Genomic DNA, 20,393 nt, shown 5'->3' with positions numbered 1-20,393 from the left:
GAGACTTGGCTGATGTTTCCTTGTACTGTTTCCTCCATCTCATTCTTGCGTCCTGTCTCCTCGGCACCTCTGTTGAAAGATAGAGATTGGGCTCGCTGTCACTCTGGTGCGTTGGTTCCGAGAGTTCGCTCTGTGACAAATGATAGCATCGACCAGGAGGCTCCCCAGTCCATACTCTAGACCCTTTGCGCCGGGTTGCAGACTGGACAAATGAAAATGCGACTAGTCCGTGTCGCTGCCTCGATCAGACGTCCATCCTTCGATGAGTCTCGGCGTGTACGCGAATGAGGTGTATTTGGGCACCGCGAATGGCGCCTTGCGTTGGGCAGCCATTCGATGAAAGAGCCATGCGAGCATGTGCTTCAACACCACTATGGCCAACAACTCCTCTTCACGATCCTGAGTCTTGTCCATATGTGCAGACACTTCATGCTCCCTCGGTCCTTGACGCTGCGAAAGAACCAATTGAAGAAGATGGGTGCTACACCGGTCCTACAAGAAGGTCACTGCTGGGAGAATACCAGGACAAGGAAATCAAGAGCCCTTTTTTTTCTCCACAGCTTCAACGTTGGCCAAATCTTCTTGTGTAACAGCTTGGCTGCTCTCAGAAGCCACATGGAACTATGGTAACCGCTCCTCAGACGCACGGGACACCCTTGGGTACAGAAAACAATCTGTAGACTGTTACTGAGGCAGTCAATGGCCACACTGGCTGTGGTCGACGCATTGCAGCTACAGCAGACAAGGATGCCTCATAGGATAGGCCTCAAATACGAACCCCCTCCTTGGGCGAAGCGAGTCCAGCCTGCCTCACTGAGTTGACCATTGAGAAGACGACACGCATCTGAGCAGCATTCATGGGAGCCTGGATGTTCTTTCACGAGTCGCGTGGTTGATACAGGCATACGGTGCGGCTCTACGGATTCACCAGTGGGTGGAAGAGATGGTATTTGTGATGGCCAAACATCAAGTCGATTTCTTCCCACTCTCCCGCCTCTCCTTTTCCTTTTCATTTTCCTTTTTCTCTCTCAGAGTCCAAGCTGTGTGGTCCTGACCCCCAGCTGTGGTCGTGGTTGTAGGGTCAATGATGGAGTCGCAGCACCGTAGCCTCTACATCAAGTCAGTATAACATAAATCTCTCTCCGTGGATGAACTTTACCGACGCTAACTGTCGCGCAGATGGTGTCAGAGCGAGCAGATCGAGCTGTACGTGGGCGGCCAAGATGGACCGCAGGGACGATTCCTCGTCCCGAACGAGTTCCTTCGTCAGCGGTCCCTGCAGTTTCGGGAGATGCTGGTCGGCCGCGTGAAAGAACGAAAGCCGGCGTCACACATGCCTCAACTCGACCTGCCGGACACGCAAGTCCCGACGATGGAGGATTTCTTCATCTGGACATTCTCGCCGCAGCCGCAGATCGACCAGGCCTCCTCGTTCGACCAGGTGGTCCGGTTGGGGATCTTCGCCTGGAAATATCAGATCCCGGCCTTGAACAACCAGGTCACAGACATAATCCGGACCAATCTCGCAAATGGCGAATGGCTGCTCCAGGCTCCCATTGTCGATGGCATCTACGAGGCCGCGCCCGCAGGCAGTCCTCTGCGCGAAGTCGTGCGTGCCGCTCTGGGACGGTACCGGTCCAGCGTGGAAGACAAGGGCGCCATCCGAGATGAGTGGCGCCAGATCATGGTCAAACATTCCCAGCTCGGCGTGGATTACATCGAAGCCACGCTGTCCGAGTGGAAACGCCAGAACTATCTGTCCGGGGTGTGTCGCTTTCACGACCATCAAGGTGTCACCAGTCAAAATGGCTTCCTTGCCGATGGCTGTCCCTATGCGAGGGAAGATTGTTATCCGAGTTGGGAGGAAGAGGAGGAGGAGTCATCACCACCACCGCCTGTCTTGAACGGATTCAAGTCTGAAGAGCATGCTGATATGGCGGCACCACCAGAAGTCAGTGGGGAAACACAGACTCCTCGGGTGAATGGAGGCGCCAGAACTCCGGATTTTGCACCTGTTTTCGTCGACGACGAGGCTCAACCGGAACAGCCAATTGAGGAGTCCGTGTCCGAGGACAAAACCCCGGAAGAGGTCACCGTACCAGAGACAATCAAACCCAACAACGCATATTACCCTTCTGCTGTTGTTGAATATCCCGTCGTTGGACCTGAACCTGAAGTTGCACCTGTGGTTGAACCTGAAGTTGAACCCGAAGTTGAACCCGAAGTTGAACCCGAAGTTGAACCCGAAGTTGAACCCGAAGTTGAACCCGAAGTTGAACCTGAAGTTGCACCTGAGCCAGTGCCAGAGACCATGCCTGAAGAAGCTCTCATTATCGACGAATCACCCCCCGTTGAGGATGTCTCTGCTCATGGCTCTGGGCCCGTCTATGGTCCCGGCGGCGCCGACGAGTCTGCACCCACGGTGGTGTCGGATTCGGTCCTCGACGAGGCCGATGGACATCCAGCCACAGATGCGGCGAGTGTGCTGTCTGGAGAAGGGAAAATGGCTGTAGAATTCACGGCGCCGCAGACCACGGTGGAAGTCAAGGCTCCTCTGGGCGGAAGCAAGAAGAAGAACAAGAAGAAGAGAAATAGTGTCAGTCAGAGAAATTGATGGATGCGAGATGCAGGCAATGGGGCAGACAAGTGCAGCGGAAGAGCGAAAAGGAATCGCCCTGAGGATGGACAATGATGGGGGATTAGGATCCTAAAAGGGGGCAGGCTTGAAGGTCTGGGCTGTACGGGGTTGGTATTCGGTGGAGAGGTCAAGACGTGGGATTGCATTCACCAGAGTGCAAGTTACACGATGGTATTGGATATGTGGATGTCCTCAGAGGCAATCATGCATCATGCATCGTCGTTGTCGTTGTCGTTGTCATTATCGTTGAAAATGACCGGTCTGGTAGGATTCGTGGGCTTGAGATTAGCATGATAGGGCAGCAAATATGAAAATTAGGCTGGTATAAAGTATCCCCGTCACCAGACCATATCGTAGAGACCAAGGGGTACCGTCTGCTGTTTGGTATTGACTCCCACCCTGGTGATTGAGTGATTGAGTGATTGAATGTTCACTCTGCTCGAACATGAACGAGGCTGCGGTGACCAGGAGGTTGATGACGCTAGACCCAAAGAGGCAATATCGAAACAATCGACACGCTCGCTCGACGCCAAACACATGCGAATGAATCCGCACATATATCATGATCATGATCATCTTGGATAAAGCCGCCTAAACACGCCGAACTTACTGTTGCTACTTACTATTAAGGAAGGTATCCTGCATTGTGTTGATGCCATAGTCGAATGCAGTAATAGACCGACGACTCTCGAACGCGGCATGCCAGAATGCCCCGCGACGAAACCGTCCTCGATGCGCCCGTCACCCCAGCACCAGTGTTCGCATACCGCGCGATCAAAAGCATCTTCTTCGCGTCGCCCGATTCCTCGCCCGACCGTAATGACCACAATGACGACAACAATAACAACAAGGAGAACATTGAACCGGGGTACGCAAAATCGCCATTGAAGATGAAGATGGCCCCGAACCCGAACCCGAATCCAGCCCTCGATGACCAGGTGCTGTTGACGCCCTCGCATAAACGCAAATGGGATGGCGCAGGCACACTTGTTTCACCGACCAAGGGGATTCTCCGCACACCTGGCCTGGCGACTCCGCGGGCCAAACTCCTAAAGGATCTCAATGTCAAGTTCAAAAGTGTCAGTCCCGAAGCGATGGATCTTGGAAACAAAACGAAGAACCAGCCTACGGACGTTGGAGTGGCTGGGAGGTCAGTCAGTGGACATGCGAAACATGGCGGCGTGGAGTCTTCAAAGACAGTGAACCATGTCGGTGTTGTGTCTACGAAAAAGTCGTCAACACAGAAACAGCCAGCGGCGGAGTCGGCGCCCGCGAAAGTCCCGACCTCCACGAAGGCGAACGCGACAAAGACAACGACAATGACAGCGACAGCTACGGAAGGGTGGTTGTCTACACAGGCGATCGAAGCGTACATGCTGCAGACGGAGAAAGAGATGAAGCGACTGGTGCGATATGGACAGAAGATGCGAGAATACGCGCGCCAAAAGGACGCCGAGAACGAGGAGTTGATGGGTATGATTCGGCAGCTGCGAATCGAGAACGAGAAGTTGAAACAAGGCGTTGGTGCGAAAGAGAGAGGTTCTCATCCTCTCAACTCTAAACATGGTGGAGCTGAGCATGCGGATGCGGATGCGGATGCGGGTCTAGGGCGAGGATACGTGCGGGAAGAAGTCGACCGGGTGGAAGACACGGCCAGGGGTCATCACACTAGGAGCGTGACGGTGCTTCAGCGACGGTCGTTTCCGGGAGATGCTAAGGATGCAGATCGAAGGATGAAGGGGTTAGCTTCTGCGGTTGACGAGACTGTCGGTGGCGGTAAACTCAACACTCACGCCGATGCGACGGGATATCATCCATGCTCGACATCTGCGAAACACAAACCTGGATCGCATGTCTCTGCTGCGTCGGCGAACCATCGGACGGCTCCTTTGACGGCGCAGCAGTCTTCGAACCATCTATCAATATCACGCACCCGCGACCATGACCATGACCACGATCTCGACCGGCAAATTTCTCACTCGAAAGGGGATGCTTTGGTTGCAGCTACAGCTACATCTATGTCTATGTCTACAAATCCTGCGACCGGTACGGCAACTGATACTGATCACGGTGCGAAGGACCACTGGGCTAGAACGCGACCAGGTACGAGTATTGTCACTGGCACTTTATCAGCGGCCGGACTGTCGGTGGGAGCAGGAAGCGTTCGTCTGCCTCCGGACCGTCTGGCGGCAGCTCGAGAACGTCTGCGTCGTCGCACTGAAGCCCGCAAAGCCAGTGGTGGTGGTGGTGGTGGTGGTGGTGCGGACGGCATTGAAAACGGACCCGGTCCAATCGATCCAGGCGAGAAAATCGGAGCGTCGGATCACATGCGGCCTCGAAATCCCGTGAATGGACATGGCGTGTTGGAGACTGATGCTCACAGCCGCGACCAGAGCCAGGTCGATTGGCTTGATCTCTGATTTAGCAGACGGCAGGCAAGCAGGCAAGCAGGCAGGCAGGCCTCGAACTATTTCTTCGACCAGGGCTCTGAATTTCCTGGATCCTCTCCTACGCTCGAATATCAGGCGCTGGCCTGTGTGAGAGAGAAGAGCATTCGAGGAACCGCATTGCCGCATTGCGCCTTGTACTATGCCAGAGTGCCAGAGTGCCAGAGTGCCAGTGAGCTAGTCAGCCAGTGTGCCACAGTGGGACAAGCAATGAGACGATGGACCAGATCAACACTCTACGCATCTATTTCGTTGAGAGAGCGTTTTCCGAATGCGCAAGGCTGCTTCAACGTTTGTTATTGCATACCTAGGTAGCTCGCAGGTCCCGCAAGGATATTCAATACGTCCAACATGGGTATCGTCGGTATAGTGTCACCTCGTCCAAACCCAATTGACTCATATACCAATGTATAATCCTTCCCAGCCTTCAAAACGCTTTTCTTTCGTCTCTTACAACGCGATTTTCATTCCGTGCTAGTCGTTCAGCATCCGTCATACCTAAGTCAGTCGAAGTCGACGAACTCATCAGCCCAGACTCTCCTCATAATTGGCCGGCAGCCTCGCCTCGTCCGTCTGCGTGCTCTGCGCACGACTGGGCGTGGTATACCGGGCCTCGACGCGCTCCTCCATTGCCTTGGCTGCGGCTCTGCGCTTCTTCTCCGCTTCCTCCTTCTCGCGCATCTTGATGGACGAATAGTTCAGGGCGGATATAATCATGACTACGACCCCCGGTTAGTATTGAATGTTGAGATGGGCCGGAAAGGGGGAACAGAATGAGAGAAGTTCTGGGGGGTTTTCAAACATACATGCACAGAACCCAATGGCCATGGCGGCACGACGAGTCAAGACCCATCGCAAGCCTTCGACCTCGCTCTTGGCCTCGCTGTTCAGGAGAACGGTGATTTCATAGTTCAATTCGGAGATCTTGCCGTCGATGGCGCGTTTGTCCTCCTGCAGCCTCAACTTGCGGTCGTTGAAAAGGCCCTTGAGTTCTTCCCGCAGCGTCATCAGATCCTGGGTGACTTTCTGGTTCAAGATGTCGTATTCATGCTGCAGCTGCGCACGGTGGCTGCGCTGCTTCAGAGTCTCCGAATGCCGCGTGGTCTGCAAGGTGGTCTTGAGTTCCGAACAAGCCGCGCGGAACAGGTACGACTCGTTCTCAATGTCGGATTTGGACACCAGGCTCTCCTTGGCCATGTCCAGATTGATGGACAGCATGAGCCGGATCGCCTTCATCAATGTGATGGCTTGGTCCAAGGTATATGCGTGGTGGTCGGCCAGCTGCTGGACGAGCCCGTATGTGTCGAAATGGTGTTCATACGGAGGCGGCTCGAGGTGCGGATGTCGAGACGATTCTTTCTTCATATCAGACGGGGACGGGATCGAGAGCACAATGTCGAGTTCCTTGTTCTCCAGCGGGCCCTGCTCGTCGGGTTTGATGTTGTGGTTCCTTGACGAAAGGGACGCCTCGTCGATATAGTCTGACGTAGTGTTCGACTGTTGAGGCTCATCTTGACCTACTGATTCCTCCTTGGGGGTTTCGGTTCCCTTTTCGAGGGGCTCGCTTGGAGACCGGGACGAGTCTGCTTGACCTTTGCTGGCTGTTTCTTGTCGTTCTTCCTGTTTGGGGGCCGCCGTGGGCTCCGCTGGGTTTTCAGGAGGTGGGAGGTGTGAGGAGGCGGCCTGCCCGTATCGCTGCGGGATTGCGTCTTGTTGCCTTCGTGCGGAGCTGTGAAGGCTGGCTTTGCGACACCTTGGACGTGGAGCTGTGGGAGGCGCCCGAATCGACCGGTACGTGGTGGGCTCGCATGCGCGCACCGCTCGAAAGAGATTCGGGTATAGGAATGGTAGACGTGGCGTCGCCATCCTTGTACGGTGCGATTCGGAAGCTCGAGCTCGATCGCGGTGGCTGTACCGCTGTAGTTCTGCTTTCGTTTACTGCAGTCCGGTATTTCTCTGCTGGCAAAATGCATGCACAATTGCGTCTTGCACTGTTGTCAGCCCGGCTATTGTTCGGCGCACGGAGAAAGGTATCACCGTTTCCGCCTCGCAGGCTTCATCTCTCCGCATCCGCATCTTCTGTCTTCGTCTTCACCAGATACAGTACAATTTTGTTGTTGTGGAAGCTACCATGTTACGTTTTACCTGATGATGCCAACTCTCTCCTGTCCATGTCTCACACCTGCATTTGCCTGTGACCGCGCAAGCTCCACGAGGTCCGCAATCGTGGAGAAAGATCTGTTGCATCCTCTTCGGGAATTGTTATGTACCTTGGCAAGCACAGGCGAGTGAGGAGCTTGTGCGTACCCGGCCATAACACATTCGAACGCATGCGGAGTATTGACGGTAGAGGACAAGACGATATTACGAAATGTGAGGACAATAGGCTAGAACATGCGCGGATATGCAACAGCCTGCGGCGCTAAGGTAGGCAGGCCAATGCGCCGATGTGGAAAAGAGAACAGTTGTGTTTTCGGCTCACAATGCCGTACTACTGATCCATGATTATCCGGATCGAATGCGGCTTGAAGCCTCGTGGAAGCAGCCCTGCACTTCTCGAAGAGTGAAAGGCGCTTGTGGTGAATCGGTCATGCTTAGTGGCCTGCTCGATTGACTGACCCGAGCCCATGGGATATGTATGGCATGGACCTGGATGCGTGTGGAGACAGTGATGGTAGAGCCTGAAGGATTACAACGCGATGGCGTTATTGGCCTGGAGATCAGAGGGCACCCCGGCGGATGGGCATTCGAGGCAGGATTGATCGGGCGGAGCGGAAGAAGATCCGGAGTCTCTGTCCCATACTATCTACCTTATGATCGTCGCAGTACGTACCGGCATGTCAGAAGCCAAACCCGAAATCAAGCCTGGCTCTCGATATTTGCAGGACCGAACTTACATGCGCTGCGTCCCGACGGCTTGAACGACGAAGCTGATATGTTTCAGTGAACTTGACGGGCCCGACAATTACTACCCGCTAGGGGCCAAAAGACAATGAAGGATATTCGCTGGCTATACCTTTCTCTACTACCTACACATGGAGGGTACGGAATCATATTGACAGCGCCTCGTCATGGCGAGGTAAAAGCCTCGCCGAGGTCGGTACCAAACTGGCCGGGGTGGTCGGCGAGTGGATTGTGGTTACTGGCAGGGCTTGAGAATGCGGAGATGCCGGCAGCGGAAGGAGCACTAAAGCTAGGAGAGGAACAAGGCGGAAGATGTCATGGCATATGGTCTACAAGTAGACACAAGACCTGGCGACGTCACGTGACGGCGGAGACTTGTATAGGAGCGGACTGGATATCATTATTCTCATACGTAAATTGAACGAAGGGAATTTCCGACATTACTCCCATTAGCTCTGTGTCATGATCTTCTGGTTCCATTGTTTCTCATGGACTGTCACTCCACCTATATGCCACGCTTCCTGGCTATGCCCAGTCTGCTGATACGCGTGTTGTAAGCCTCCGAGCAAGGCGGAGGCCTCAGCCAAGCTCCTGTACACGGCAATTCGGCGTATCCCTTTGCCTCAATCTTGAGCTTTCAACCTCGCTCGGCTCGGATTCGGACTCGGACTCATCCAGGGTATCTCGGATTGGAAATTTCATCCTGCTTGTGTTCATCGCGCGGTCGCCGGACCGCTACTATGGGGCGGGCCACGACTCGGTTAAACATTTAGGCACGACCTCCAGGACCATGAGAATGCCACCAGGCAGATCCACGAAGAGACCGCTGCGTTGTTACTCTCTTCTGTATATGCCCCATTGGTGGCTCCCCCCACATGTTGGGCTGTTGCCGACTTCACGGTCTTTTCTACCGGAATAGTCAATCTGTTTACAGAGCAAGCTCGTGGGGTACCGATTTCGCTGGGCGAACTGCACCGTCTCCGCCGGCAGATGCAGTCGTGGTAGGATACCGGTTCCGAGTGTCACAAGACCCATGGCGGTTTTGGAAGGCTTGAAATCGTTTGAGGATTTGTTCCGACATTCTTGTGAAGGGTTGGGCAGGAATACTTGTCGGACCGGGGCCTCGGTCAGAAAGAGGCTGTAGAAGTCCTCCAACCCAGGCTTGGACCTCCATAGCTTCGTGGTTATAGAGCAGTTATCCCTGCTCTGCTCTCAAGCGCCATTAGAAGACACGGCGCATGAGGAGCAGAGCTCTCGCGAAGAGGCATTGGACCAAGCTGCAAAGCAAATAAGGAGTGGGGCAGGAGAGAAAGGATGAGCAGCGAAGGCCAGCTGGCAGATGAACAGAGCTGCTCCGCAAAGAGGAGGGGGAAGTGAGCGTAGTTCGTGTTTGCGGGACGGATGCGGTAAGATCAGGTTGGCTTGTCGGAAAGGTCGAGTTTGAGGAAGGTTATAAAGAGTTGGCATTCGTCCTAGAAAGACCAATATTCTTAGATCTTGGTCTTCAGCATCAAAGGGTGTTTCTCAATCCATTGTATATCGTGGTCAGCTGTGAATACGCTGGTGTCTCAGATCCAAAGGTACGTCACCTCTCCAAGTCAGGCAACTGCACAGTCTCTTTCTATTAGGCGCATCTTTTCCTCCCAGGGCGCAGCTGCGCTCAATTGTTTCCCTACTATCCTTATCGAATTCCCATCTCTTATCGCCGCCTATCTTCCCCTATCCCTACCACCTAATGTTTTCACCCATCCCGCCTGTGACTTCACCTCTTCTAGGGATCGTCTCAGTACCTTAGGTACCTAGATACCTCATAGTGACACTCTCACTCCCACTGCGTCGTCACAAGTGGCTTCGTTAGCCCTAGCCCCTCTTCTCCCTCTGCACCGGTCTCCTCTCCTCTCCTCTCTCATCTCCTCTCTGCCCTGGGAGACCTCCCTAGCCCTCCTCATCTTCCACTGTACTGCGACGCTGCAATCCCGCCACATCCATGCAATCCCGGCCCACGGCTCTTTGGCTCAATTGAGACTCAAGAGCCTGTGCTGGTCCATCCACCCAATGCCGGCTGGCCCCAGCTCATCCTCTGACGTCCTCAATTGTTGCTATGCTAACAATAATGATGTTATACCATAGCCAGACCGAGTACCCTTCAGGCTCAAAGCTCTGCCGGCAGAAACATCCCATCAATAAAACCAGCCTGCGTCCTCTCGGTTCCTCGCTCTATCCTTCAACCTCTTTCACCTCCAACCTATTAAACCTCCTTCAAAATGGTATTTGCTTCCCGTGCTGCTGCGCGTTGCTTGACGCGCCCTACCTCCTCCCTCCTCAGTGCTTCCCCGCACTTTGCCGGCCGCGCAGCAACACCCTCCATATTTTCATCCACTACCAAACGGACACTGACAGCAACTGCTTCTCGCCAGGGCAAAGTACTTCTCGTCCTCTACGATGTAAGGGTTCCTCTCACCTGTCATATTGCCTATCTCTAACACCCCAGTCAGGGCTTTGAACATGCCAGAGAGCAACCCCGCCTCCTCGGTACCACGGAGAACGAGCTAGGTATTCGAAAATGGCTTGAGGACCAGGGACACACCCTGGTCACCACCTCGGACAAGGACGGTGAAAACTCCAAGTTCGATCAGGAACTGGTGGATGCCGAAGTCATCATTACCACTCCGTAAGATCCCGCCAAAAGCACAAAACAGTATCTTGCTTGACCACATTCTGATGTCATCAATGCAGCTTCCACCCAGGTTACCTCACCGCCGAGCGTCTGGCGAAGGCCAAGAAGCTGAAGATCGCCGTCACCGCCGGTATCGGTTCGGACCACGTCGATTTAGACGCCGCCAACAAGACCAACGGTGGTATCACCGTCGCCGAAGTGACTGGCAGCAACGTCGTGTCCGTTGCTGAACATGTCGTCATGACTATCCTCACCCTGGTCCGCAACTTCGTCCCTGCCCACGAACAAATCGAAGCGGGTGACTGGAACGTGGCTGCCGTAGCCAAGAACGAGTTCGACCTGGAAGGCAAGGTTGTGGGCACCGTGGCTGTCGGTCGTATCGGTGAGCGTGTGCTGCGCCGTCTCAAGCCATTCGACTGCAAGGAGCTGCTATACTACGATTACCAACCCCTCAAGCCCGAGGTGGAGAAGGAAATCGGCTGCAGACGTGTGGACAGCCTTGAGGAGATGGTGGCTCAGTGTGATGTTGTCACCATCAACTGCCCTCTCCACGAGAAGACTCGCGGACTGTTCAACAAGGATTTGATCTCCAAGATGAAGAAGGGTACGTCCATGAACTTCCTTTCCTACCAAGTGGATGTAGACTGACAATGTTGACCCAAGGCGCTTGGCTCGTCAACACCGCCCGTGGTGCCATCGTCGTCAAGGAGGATGTCGCCGAGGCTCTTAAGACCGGCCAACTCAACGGTTACGGTGGTGATGTGTGGTTCCCTCAACCCGCACCAAAGGAGCACCCACTCCGCTACGCAAAGAACCCTTGGGGAGGCGGAAACGCCATGGTCCCCCACATGTCGGGCACTTCGATCGACGCTCAAGAGCGCTACGCTGCTGGCACCAAGGCTATTCTTGAGAGCTACTTCTCTGGTCGTGAAGACTACCGACCTCAGGATCTGATCTGCTACAAGGGCGAGTATGCCACCAAGGCATATGGCCAACATGACAACAAGAAGAAATAGATGCAAATCATGCCTGGATAAAAGGGGGATGTTTTGGAAAGCAGAGATTCGGATGAAGGCAATCTTTTTGAAAAACATAGGCCCAACTGATGGATCAGGAACGAACATATGAGTGAATCATGTGATGGCAGATGACTGTGCTCGTTTCACCCTAGGGGGGGACCCATGGGATGTTGGCTCACAAGCCTGATATCATGAGGGAGGGAGGGAGACCTTCCTCTGGGTACAAAATTCTTCAGATGTCCAGAATGAGAAATGTCAAATATCTTGTGTCTATTTTCGGGCTGTCGGCTTGCCGAGTCTTTTCAGAACTTATCTAACAGTGGCATGTAGTTCTGGCAAGCTTCATATCTCGCTCCGATTCCCGTCCAGATCTCAAATGAAAACCGCAACGAATATATGTGCGGCATTCGTTCACGTCACGTGATCTCTTTGTCTATTGCAGCGTTCCATGAGAGCGAATAAACCGATGCATGCTGTTCAAGAAGAATACTCGGTGCTCAGCCATTGCGCAACCCATATTGCTATAGAGCTACTAACCTGCCCTCTGTTCTATATAAGGTAGGTGACATGCCAGTCGAGACTCGGTACACTTGCACTGTATAATTCTCACTGCAATCTTATATCTCGGGAAATCGATTATGCGGACAGAACTCCCCGCCCCAATGAAGTAAGAGCGGCTTTTCACATCGGCAGAAGCTGTACTGTCAGTGTGTACTCTATAAGGGGCTGAGTCCCCAACTCTTCAGCGCTAGAAGTTGTATCGTGATCCCTACTAATAGGTGGACCTATATCATGCCGGGCCGTTCATAATACGTACCTTGTTCTGGAAAATTAATATCGTGGAATTTATTGTGTTGATTAATCAATCAATTAAATTGTGGAATTGCCGCAACATCCGTTCGACTTTCCACCGCTCGCTCTTTGTGATCACAATTCTCTTTCGTTTCTATTACGGCTCCAAATCACCCACCTTGCCAACAACATTCACCCGGCTTGCGTGTCTTTCCTTCGGCAACGGCGACCTCGGAGATGACATTCAAGTTCGTTGTTGCGGTAGATGTCCCGATGCTGTGACATTGAGACATGTAATAATATTGTTGATGATTCTCAATACCGCTCGGGGGGTTTTCGGGCGGATGTATTCGGATACTGACTGCGGCCTTGTATTTTGCGGATTGTTATGGAGGATGAAACAAAAGGCGGCGACGGGGTGAGAGTGTTGATGCTCAAAGATCCCTAGTCGGCACCCGATCGCAAATCTGGCATGAGAACACTGAGAGAAAAGGAACGGAAAGGAATACTTGCGGAGGATGGTGGCCAGGGAGGTTAACACGGGACAGTCGACACATGGTTCGTTTGTGCTTGTGAGGCTGTTGTGTCGTAGAGTATAGATGGAGGGAGGGTTGATCTAGATCCCGAATATTATCCAGAAGATTGTGAAGGACCGGACATTTAGCAGTATCCTTTCTGAGAGAGTTACCAGTCTTGATCGTGATACATGCTTTGCGATCGAGCGGAGTCGTGTTACCGCTGCATCTCATAACGGCACTGGTCATGGTCATGGTCATGGTGACGGTCGCTGCCATCTAGATGCCACAGAGACTCGGAGTTCCTTCGCTGGTCGGCAGAGCGGTCGCTGGACGCTGAGTGTGGGATCCCTTTGGTTGGGAGCGACTGGAAGTTCGAAGATGGGAGCAAGGAGCAGAGCAGTCGAAGGAGGGATCAACTGAGCATGTCGTCCTCGACTCTAGGGAAGGACGTATCGTATGCAGCGGGCATCTACTAATATATCCTGTTCGAGGCACTGTGCCTTTGCATGTCTGGCTTCTCCGAGCCAACTTGCTGCCGTGTATGCTCCTGTCTTGGAATGATTTAGTCCGGGAGAAAAACGGCTTTCCCGTGTTCACGGCCGGCGCCGTTCCTGGATTAATTGATTCGAGTCGAAGTGTGTGTCTGCTGAGGATGCCCTGTCCCGCGCCATGGATCATACCACCAGTAGTCCACGCAGTCCAGTATACACCATAGCCTTCTCCTGTCTTCTGGCTTCTGTCTTCATCGCAATGTCCTTGCAGTGCCCCTCGGGTTGAGGAGTAGATGTATGATATTGTGAAGAGATAGATCGTGCGATGTCTTCGTGCGAACAGCTTGAGAGGCGGTCGAATTTGGATCACCTGCCGATCCGCACGAGAGTCACTGCAAAGACGCGAGAGTCAACTTACTTGCTAACGGCACAATGCCTTTCGTCTTCATCCTGATCTCGCCGGCAGCCGGGGATCCTCTCAGCTGCCGGTGTAGAGATGCAGCCAGGATAACATATCTCTGCGGTCCAAAGTCTTAAGTGTCTTGATGAGGGTTTTCCACCGCTTATTGTACGCCTCGGGTAGTCCTAGCTATGGTCCATAAATGCTAGGTCTCGCACTCATCGTAGACAAGGCTTGTTTGGGACCATGTGCCTCTCATCTCGATGACCAGACGGTCCAACTGTATGCCTGGTAGGTGTCTGGAGACTTGCGGTGCATACTGTTACCGGCAAACGTCCTCTTAGGTACTGAACACCAGGATACCTTGACGCTGCAACCATGCTAGACCAACGCTTGAGTCCTAGAGTCCGAGAGTGTCGAAGAGCTGCGGACTGACAGCTAGAGACAGAGGGAAGAAGGATGGAGAGAGAAGAGCGCTCTGTAGAGAAGTAGCAGACAATGGAAGGATCTGTGAAACAGTCTAGGTAGACGTTGTCACTAGAAGCCCTACTGTACAGCAGAATGAAAGAATCTCGCCGTCACTGCCGCCGTCGCTTCGGGCGAATTTCTGCCGAAGTCGATAGCCTTGCCGCCACGTGATTCAGATTACTAACACAAGTTGTAGTACTTAGTACTAGTAACTAGTTCTACGTCAGTTACTAGTACTACGCCATTGGGCTGATAAGGCTGATTGGGTGGCCTCCCTAGCCTTGCTGGCGACAGGGCGACAATTCAATTCCGACGACATGTCTACAGGAATCTGTTACTTGTGTACCGTATTCGACATATGTCGAGCTGTCTATCCCTTCGTTCCTCCTTCTTCGCCCTATGTGCTCGCTGTCGCTACTGCCTATATGGCCCTGTATGACCACCTTCCACATCACGTGCTCCGACGTGCTTCCTTCCTCAGGTTGGGGCTCGATCTGCGCCAGACTCACTGCTCTGATCTCGATCAATCCCACGTAGCCAATGGCAAAATTGCTTCAAGTCGACCAATTGTAAATTTCCTCCTGCCCTTGCCTCTGATCTGAGAGCTCATCATGATTTTCCAATCGTTGGAGGGTGGCGGATTGACTTTGCAGTTGAGGAGGCGTGGACGATGATGGTAGCCTTGACAGTAAGTTAGCAGGAGTTTGGTTATGGTTGACAATTATCTCTGCCCAGCATGTACCAGCCGATTATGCCTCCATCCGACACCCGCATCGGTTCAGTTCGAGATTGCCTGCTGCCTGCGAAACGATCTACTTAGGAGGGTTTAACAAATTTCTGTGCAGTGGGCTGAAAGATGGAAGCATTCCAAGGCTAAAGGAGATATCACCTCGCCTGAGAGGTGCGCCAGCGAGAGTGCAGCTCCATTGAGGCAGTGTCGAAGGTTTGTGGTAACGATTACTTAGCGCGGGAGGTAGGTGTGGTGAGAATTTCAAACCCATTACTGTCCTCGCCTTGCATGAGAGGTGTTCCAGAGAATATGGTGCCCCGTTGAGGCTGTGCAGTGCGTGAAGATTTCTCATGTCGAGAGTTTTTGATAATGGGGACAAGGCTGGGAATTAAGGTTTGCCGCTGGCGGTGGAGCACACGCTGCCTCGGATTTTGGATTTTGCACTCACTCAACATAGGGGATTCTCCGAGACGAGTGATGAGCTTGGGATAGATGCACTGAACAGAGCCGTCGCGGAATCGCAGTGCAAGCTGTCTCGAAAGCTCTCATATCGAGCGGAGCGCGGCTGGGGAAACTGCGGAGAAATGATCGACATCGAGCGGAAAAGTCTATCCGAGCGGGATCGCCGCCCATGATCGGCCAATTCCACATGGCTCCCCTCCCCAAAGCCTCGAACTTATTCAATCCGACTGTGGAGAGAAAGAGGGATGCAGGGAGGGAGGGAGGGAGGGAGGGAGGAAGGCTGTGCACCAAACCTTGTTCCGTCAACTTTTACGGAAAGCCTACTACCGCCTACCGCTCGTCTTCGATTTGAGGCCGCCACGGTGCCTATACATACGATCCGCTTATGCCACAGACTGCCACGGAGAATTCCTCGCTTGTCACGAATGCATGTCTGGTCTTGCACGTATCTGAGACCGATCAGCGCCTTCGACAATACTTGTGCAATGAGGCTGTGGGCCTCTCACCCCGTGGGGATCGAACCTCGCACGAATGTGGACTCCCTTTGACATCCTATCAACGGCGATCTATCATGCTCGTCTTTGGTACACCCATACCTTCACCTTCCCATCTAACTTTTCATCTAGCTTCCCCAGTCTGCTCAGCCTCATGCGGATCCATCCTGTCCATACTATATCGATATGGAACTGGTGGACCTTCACCCAAGTCTATCCCGTTGAGGCTTCAATAATGGCCCCGGAACCCGATGATATTCGGATCAAAGTTTTCAATCTGTCGTCGTCGTCGTCGTCGTCGTCGTCGTTCGCAGAGCTTCCCTTGGCCTGATCTTGGTCGAGCTCCCAGATCAACCCGGAGGCAGCTTTCGTCTATATATACGGCCTTCTCCTCGTCTCTCTGAGGATTCCTTTCTCTTTTCTCCAGACTTGTGACCAACACTTGATGTGAGTGCTCCTCCTATGCGCTGCTTTCCCTCTTGTCAGCACATCCCCCTTTCCCATCTCACACATCCCCTTCTCACTCATGCCCATCCCATTTCCTTCTCATTCATGCCCACCCATCCCCTTCTCATTCGTGCCCATCCCATTTCCTTCTCATTCGTGCCCGTCCCATTTCCTTCTTATTTATGCCCATCCCATTTCCTTCTCATTCATACCTATCCTATTTCCTTCTCATTTATGCCCATCCCATTTCCCTCTCACTTATGCCTATCCCGTTTCCTTCTTATTTGTGCCCATCCCATTTTCCTCTCACTCATGCCCATCCCATTTCCTTTTTCCTCATGCCCATTTCCTTCTCGCTTATGCCCGTCCCATTTTCTTCTTACTTATGCCTATGGCCCTTCCCTCTTTTTCATTCATGCCATCATCTCTTTCCATTGTTTCATTTTTCACTGCATTGTCATCTTCGAGAAGTCCAAATGCTAACGAAGTCTTCCTCAGCTACAGCTACAGCTACAGCTACACCAACAACAACAGCAGCAGCAACCACAACAGCAACAGCAGCACCAACAACAACAACAACAACAACAACAACAACAACAACAACAGCGACCTCCCCGGCAGCAGCAACACTGCCATCACCACCAGCACCACCTCCACCAACACCACCACATTTTCTACTTTCCCGACTCCCACCAGCCACAACTCAGTCAAAATGGGTTGCACTATGTCCACCATGTCTCTGGAGGCTGCCCGCGAACGCTTTTTGGCTTGGGCGTACAGGCTGGTCAAAGGACCAAAGACCCGTCGTTTTTTCCAGGGCAGGCACCGAAGCCCATACGACGAGGCCCCGCACCCATTTCCGCAGGGGTGCCGCTTTGAGGGTCACGCAGACCCGAAAATCGTCCGGTCGCCCCAAGGGACCGATGAGAGGAAGGCGAACCTGCGCCGGGGCACGGTCATGTGGGACCCCGAACTGCCAGAGCCGGCATTCAAATGCCTGACTCCGATCCCCCCTGCGGCCGAGCGTGCTGTTCCCGGCTATCTGCGAGCTGAGCGGCTCGGGATTCCCCCGTGGGACGCTCCGCCGACTGAGTGCATCAGGATTTGCCTACCAGGGCCCGTCACACCCTGATTGTGGGAACCCCTGGATGGTGTCGGCGGCCCTTCGTGCTGACCAGCGACGATACACTGACTACGACGGTTTGATTGTGGGAACCCTCGGCCTGATCCCGACTACGAACTTCAGTCGATTTGGATCAGGCGAGATTTGCCCACCAGACACGATCGAGCAGCAAGACGTCGCCGGCACGTGCTGACTTGCAACGATATGACATTCTCCCCCTCGGCCTTTCCCGACTATGAACTTCAGTCGACTTGGATTGGCGAGGTTGTCAAGATGTTGCCAGCACACATGGAGGGATTTTCTACCTGGATTTCTGTTGGCGCTTAGGCCTGGAGTTCAGGTATGGGCAGGATGCCCGGGCATGGGCATAGGCATGGTTTTGTTTTCCCCCGAAACAAAAAAACACCAAAAACACCAAGAAAAAGAAAAATCAAACGAAAAAAAGGTTGTGGGATTGGTTTGCTCTTTTCTTGCCTTTGGAGTTTTGGATGCCCGAGAAGCCCTTGAAGCCCAGGAGGAGTTTTTGCTTTCATGGCGGTGGGAGGGAGGGTGGACGCCATCATCATTACCATCATCATTACCATCATCATTATCACCATTCTTACCACCATTGTTACCGGCATCATTATCACCATCCTCATCACCATCGTTACCACCCACGCTCATGGGCACTGCCAACGTGGTCGACACCAGCATCAAGTCAATTGCACCATGCCACTGTCGACACCACCATGACGCCTATGGCCAGTTTGATGTGGTTTGCCCTGGGAAAGCAACCATTGTCAAGACACCTCATCATGACCGGTCTCTCCATAGACCTATGATCACCGATATCATCATCATTACTACCTAGGTATCCTTATGGACCTTCTTCCGGCACTGTGACAACCGCCTGATCATCCAAACTTATGATCATTGCTCTTCGCCTGGCCTTGCTGCAATGAAGCACCGGCACCAGCAACTCTGTGACAACCACTCGATCGATCACCACGATCACTCAAGTCTGCAGCATGCCAAACACCTGCAAAGACACACCTTGAAGTTTAACTACCTATCATTACTGGGTATCATTACCGACCTATTCTTATGGTCTATCATTACACCTTGTCGGCGCTCAAGCAAGCATCTCTACTGCACTCCGACAACGACTTGATCATCCAACCACAACATGATCACTGCTCTCGACCTGGCTCTGCTCCAAACAGCATCCAGACTCGGCACTCTTCAGAAGTTCAAACAAACCACAACAAGCCTGGCGCGCCGCCATCAAGGCCAAAGCACAATGCACAAAGCATGCTGCCAGCAACACACAAGCGATCTCATCAAATGGATCCAAACTCATTCGAAGCGCACTGATGACAACAATCACATTGCATCTACTCTGCCAGAGCTCATCGGCTCTTTGAATGCTCTTTGGTGCTTGGGACACACCATCGATGCTCAAACAATGCACACAATCAAACACCACACGCTCGTTGACGATTGGGACCGTTGACGCAGCCAGAGACCATCTCTTCAACTCTCACAACCGAGAACGAACTCTTTACTTCTCACAACTCGATGCTCTTTGGTGCTTGGGACACACCATCGACGCTCACAAGAATTCAAACCATTCAAACACTTCACACACCAACACTGTGACACACACATCGATGCTATCTCTTGCATCCGTCATCATGCAATTGCTTTGACACTCTCTTCTTCGATGCTCTTTGGTGCTTGGGAACCACCATTGATGCTCAACACACTCATCAGACTCTTCAAACTGATTACGCACGCTGATGCTTGGGAAACATCGCGCTGCCAACTCATTCAACTCTACCACACTTGGTGCCATCAATCTTTCAGATCTCGCAGATGCCAACGCAAATGCACACTGCACAGTCACTCTTCAGACTTGACAATCTTTGGTGCTTGGGAACCACCACCGAACACACTCACTCTTCAAACTTGAGACGCTCATTGATGCTTGGGAACCATCATGATGCCAACTATCATCTTCAACATTCAGATATACAAACGGTCTCTTCGCTCGATGGTGCTTGGGAAGCACCTCGATGCTGAACACGCTCTTCACACTTTCACACACTTCAAACTTGTGACGCTCGTTGATGCTTGGGAACCATCTCGATGCCATTCACTATGGACGATCCATGATCTTCAAACATTCAAACGCTCATTCTTCGCTGGTTGGTGCTTGGGAAACACCATCGATGCTGAACGAACACTTCACAATCTCAATCTTGTGACGCTTGCTGATGCCTGGGAAACATCACGATGCCATCTGTCATCTTCATACTCAAACTTCGCTCGTCGGTGCTTGGGAACCACCACGACGCCGACTCTTCAAAGTCTACGATCTACCATCTACGGCTTACAACTCTCTGTTCAAACTTCTGAACTCTTCATCACACTCGCTTGGAGCCTGGGAACCTCCATTCTGAGCCAACTGATCAACTGTGGTCACTCACTTCCGCTGTTACACCTTGCTGTCACTCGCTGTCGTCAACTTGCTGCTTCTGGATCCGGATACTCTCTTCTTCAATCTATCACCACCTAAATCACCGCTGTTTATTGCTGTCACACCAAAACACACTCTCTCTTGCTGTCGCTCGCTGTCTTACTGGAAACAAGTCCTCTCATGAGCAAATCACAAATCACAAACTTCAACTCACCTCATATCACAATTCAACTATCAATACCTCAACTATCAATACCTCAACTATCAATACCTCAACTATCAATACCTCAACTATCAATACCTCAACTATCAATACCTCAAC

At 52.6% G+C, this 20,393-nt stretch overlaps 5 protein-coding genes across 5 annotated transcripts; 4 read left to right on the top strand and 1 right to left on the bottom strand.

The window, feature by feature from the left end:
- Positions 1 to 1,087: 1,087 nt before the first annotated feature.
- Positions 1,088 to 2,614, top strand: A1O1_07348 (uncharacterized protein; the record flags this gene model as incomplete). Its single annotated transcript, XM_007728218.1, has 2 exons — positions 1,088 to 1,119; positions 1,180 to 2,614. 2 exons carry the CDS (start codon positions 1,088 to 1,090, stop codon positions 2,612 to 2,614), a joined length of 1,467 nt encoding a protein of 488 aa, XP_007726408.1.
- Positions 2,615 to 3,345: 731 nt separating this feature from the next.
- On the top strand, positions 3,346 to 5,058 carry A1O1_07347 (uncharacterized protein; the record flags this gene model as incomplete). Its single annotated transcript, XM_007728217.1, has 1 exon — positions 3,346 to 5,058. One exon carries the CDS (start codon positions 3,346 to 3,348, stop codon positions 5,056 to 5,058), a length of 1,713 nt encoding a protein of 570 aa, XP_007726407.1.
- Positions 5,059 to 5,610: 552 nt separating this feature from the next.
- Positions 5,611 to 6,951, bottom strand: A1O1_07346 (uncharacterized protein; the record flags this gene model as incomplete). The annotated part of the gene is made up of 2 exons (XM_007728216.1): positions 5,611 to 5,804; positions 5,892 to 6,951. 2 exons carry the CDS (start codon positions 6,949 to 6,951, stop codon positions 5,611 to 5,613), a joined length of 1,254 nt encoding a protein of 417 aa, XP_007726406.1.
- Positions 6,952 to 10,253: 3,302 nt separating this feature from the next.
- A1O1_07345 (formate dehydrogenase) lies at positions 10,254 to 11,682 on the top strand (the record flags this gene model as incomplete). The annotated part of the gene is made up of 4 exons (XM_007728215.1): positions 10,254 to 10,433; positions 10,485 to 10,660; positions 10,726 to 11,270; positions 11,330 to 11,682. 4 exons carry the CDS (start codon positions 10,254 to 10,256, stop codon positions 11,680 to 11,682), a joined length of 1,254 nt encoding a protein of 417 aa, XP_007726405.1.
- A 5,220-nt stretch (positions 11,683 to 16,902) lies between these two features.
- A1O1_07344 (uncharacterized protein) lies at positions 16,903 to 17,619 on the top strand (the record flags this gene model as incomplete). The annotated part of the gene is made up of 1 exon (XM_007728214.1): positions 16,903 to 17,619. One exon carries the CDS (start codon positions 16,903 to 16,905, stop codon positions 17,617 to 17,619), a length of 717 nt encoding a protein of 238 aa, XP_007726404.1.
- Positions 17,620 to 20,393: the final 2,774 nt, after the last annotated feature.

The sequence above is a fragment of the Capronia coronata genome, assembly GCF_000585585.1.
Source record: "Capronia coronata CBS 617.96 chromosome Unknown acBCG-supercont1.6, whole genome shotgun sequence".
Classification (NCBI taxonomy): domain Eukaryota; kingdom Fungi; phylum Ascomycota; class Eurotiomycetes; order Chaetothyriales; family Herpotrichiellaceae; genus Capronia; species Capronia coronata.
Note: the sequence above shows the minus strand (reverse complement) of the source record. Positions and strands in the feature narration are given on the sequence as shown.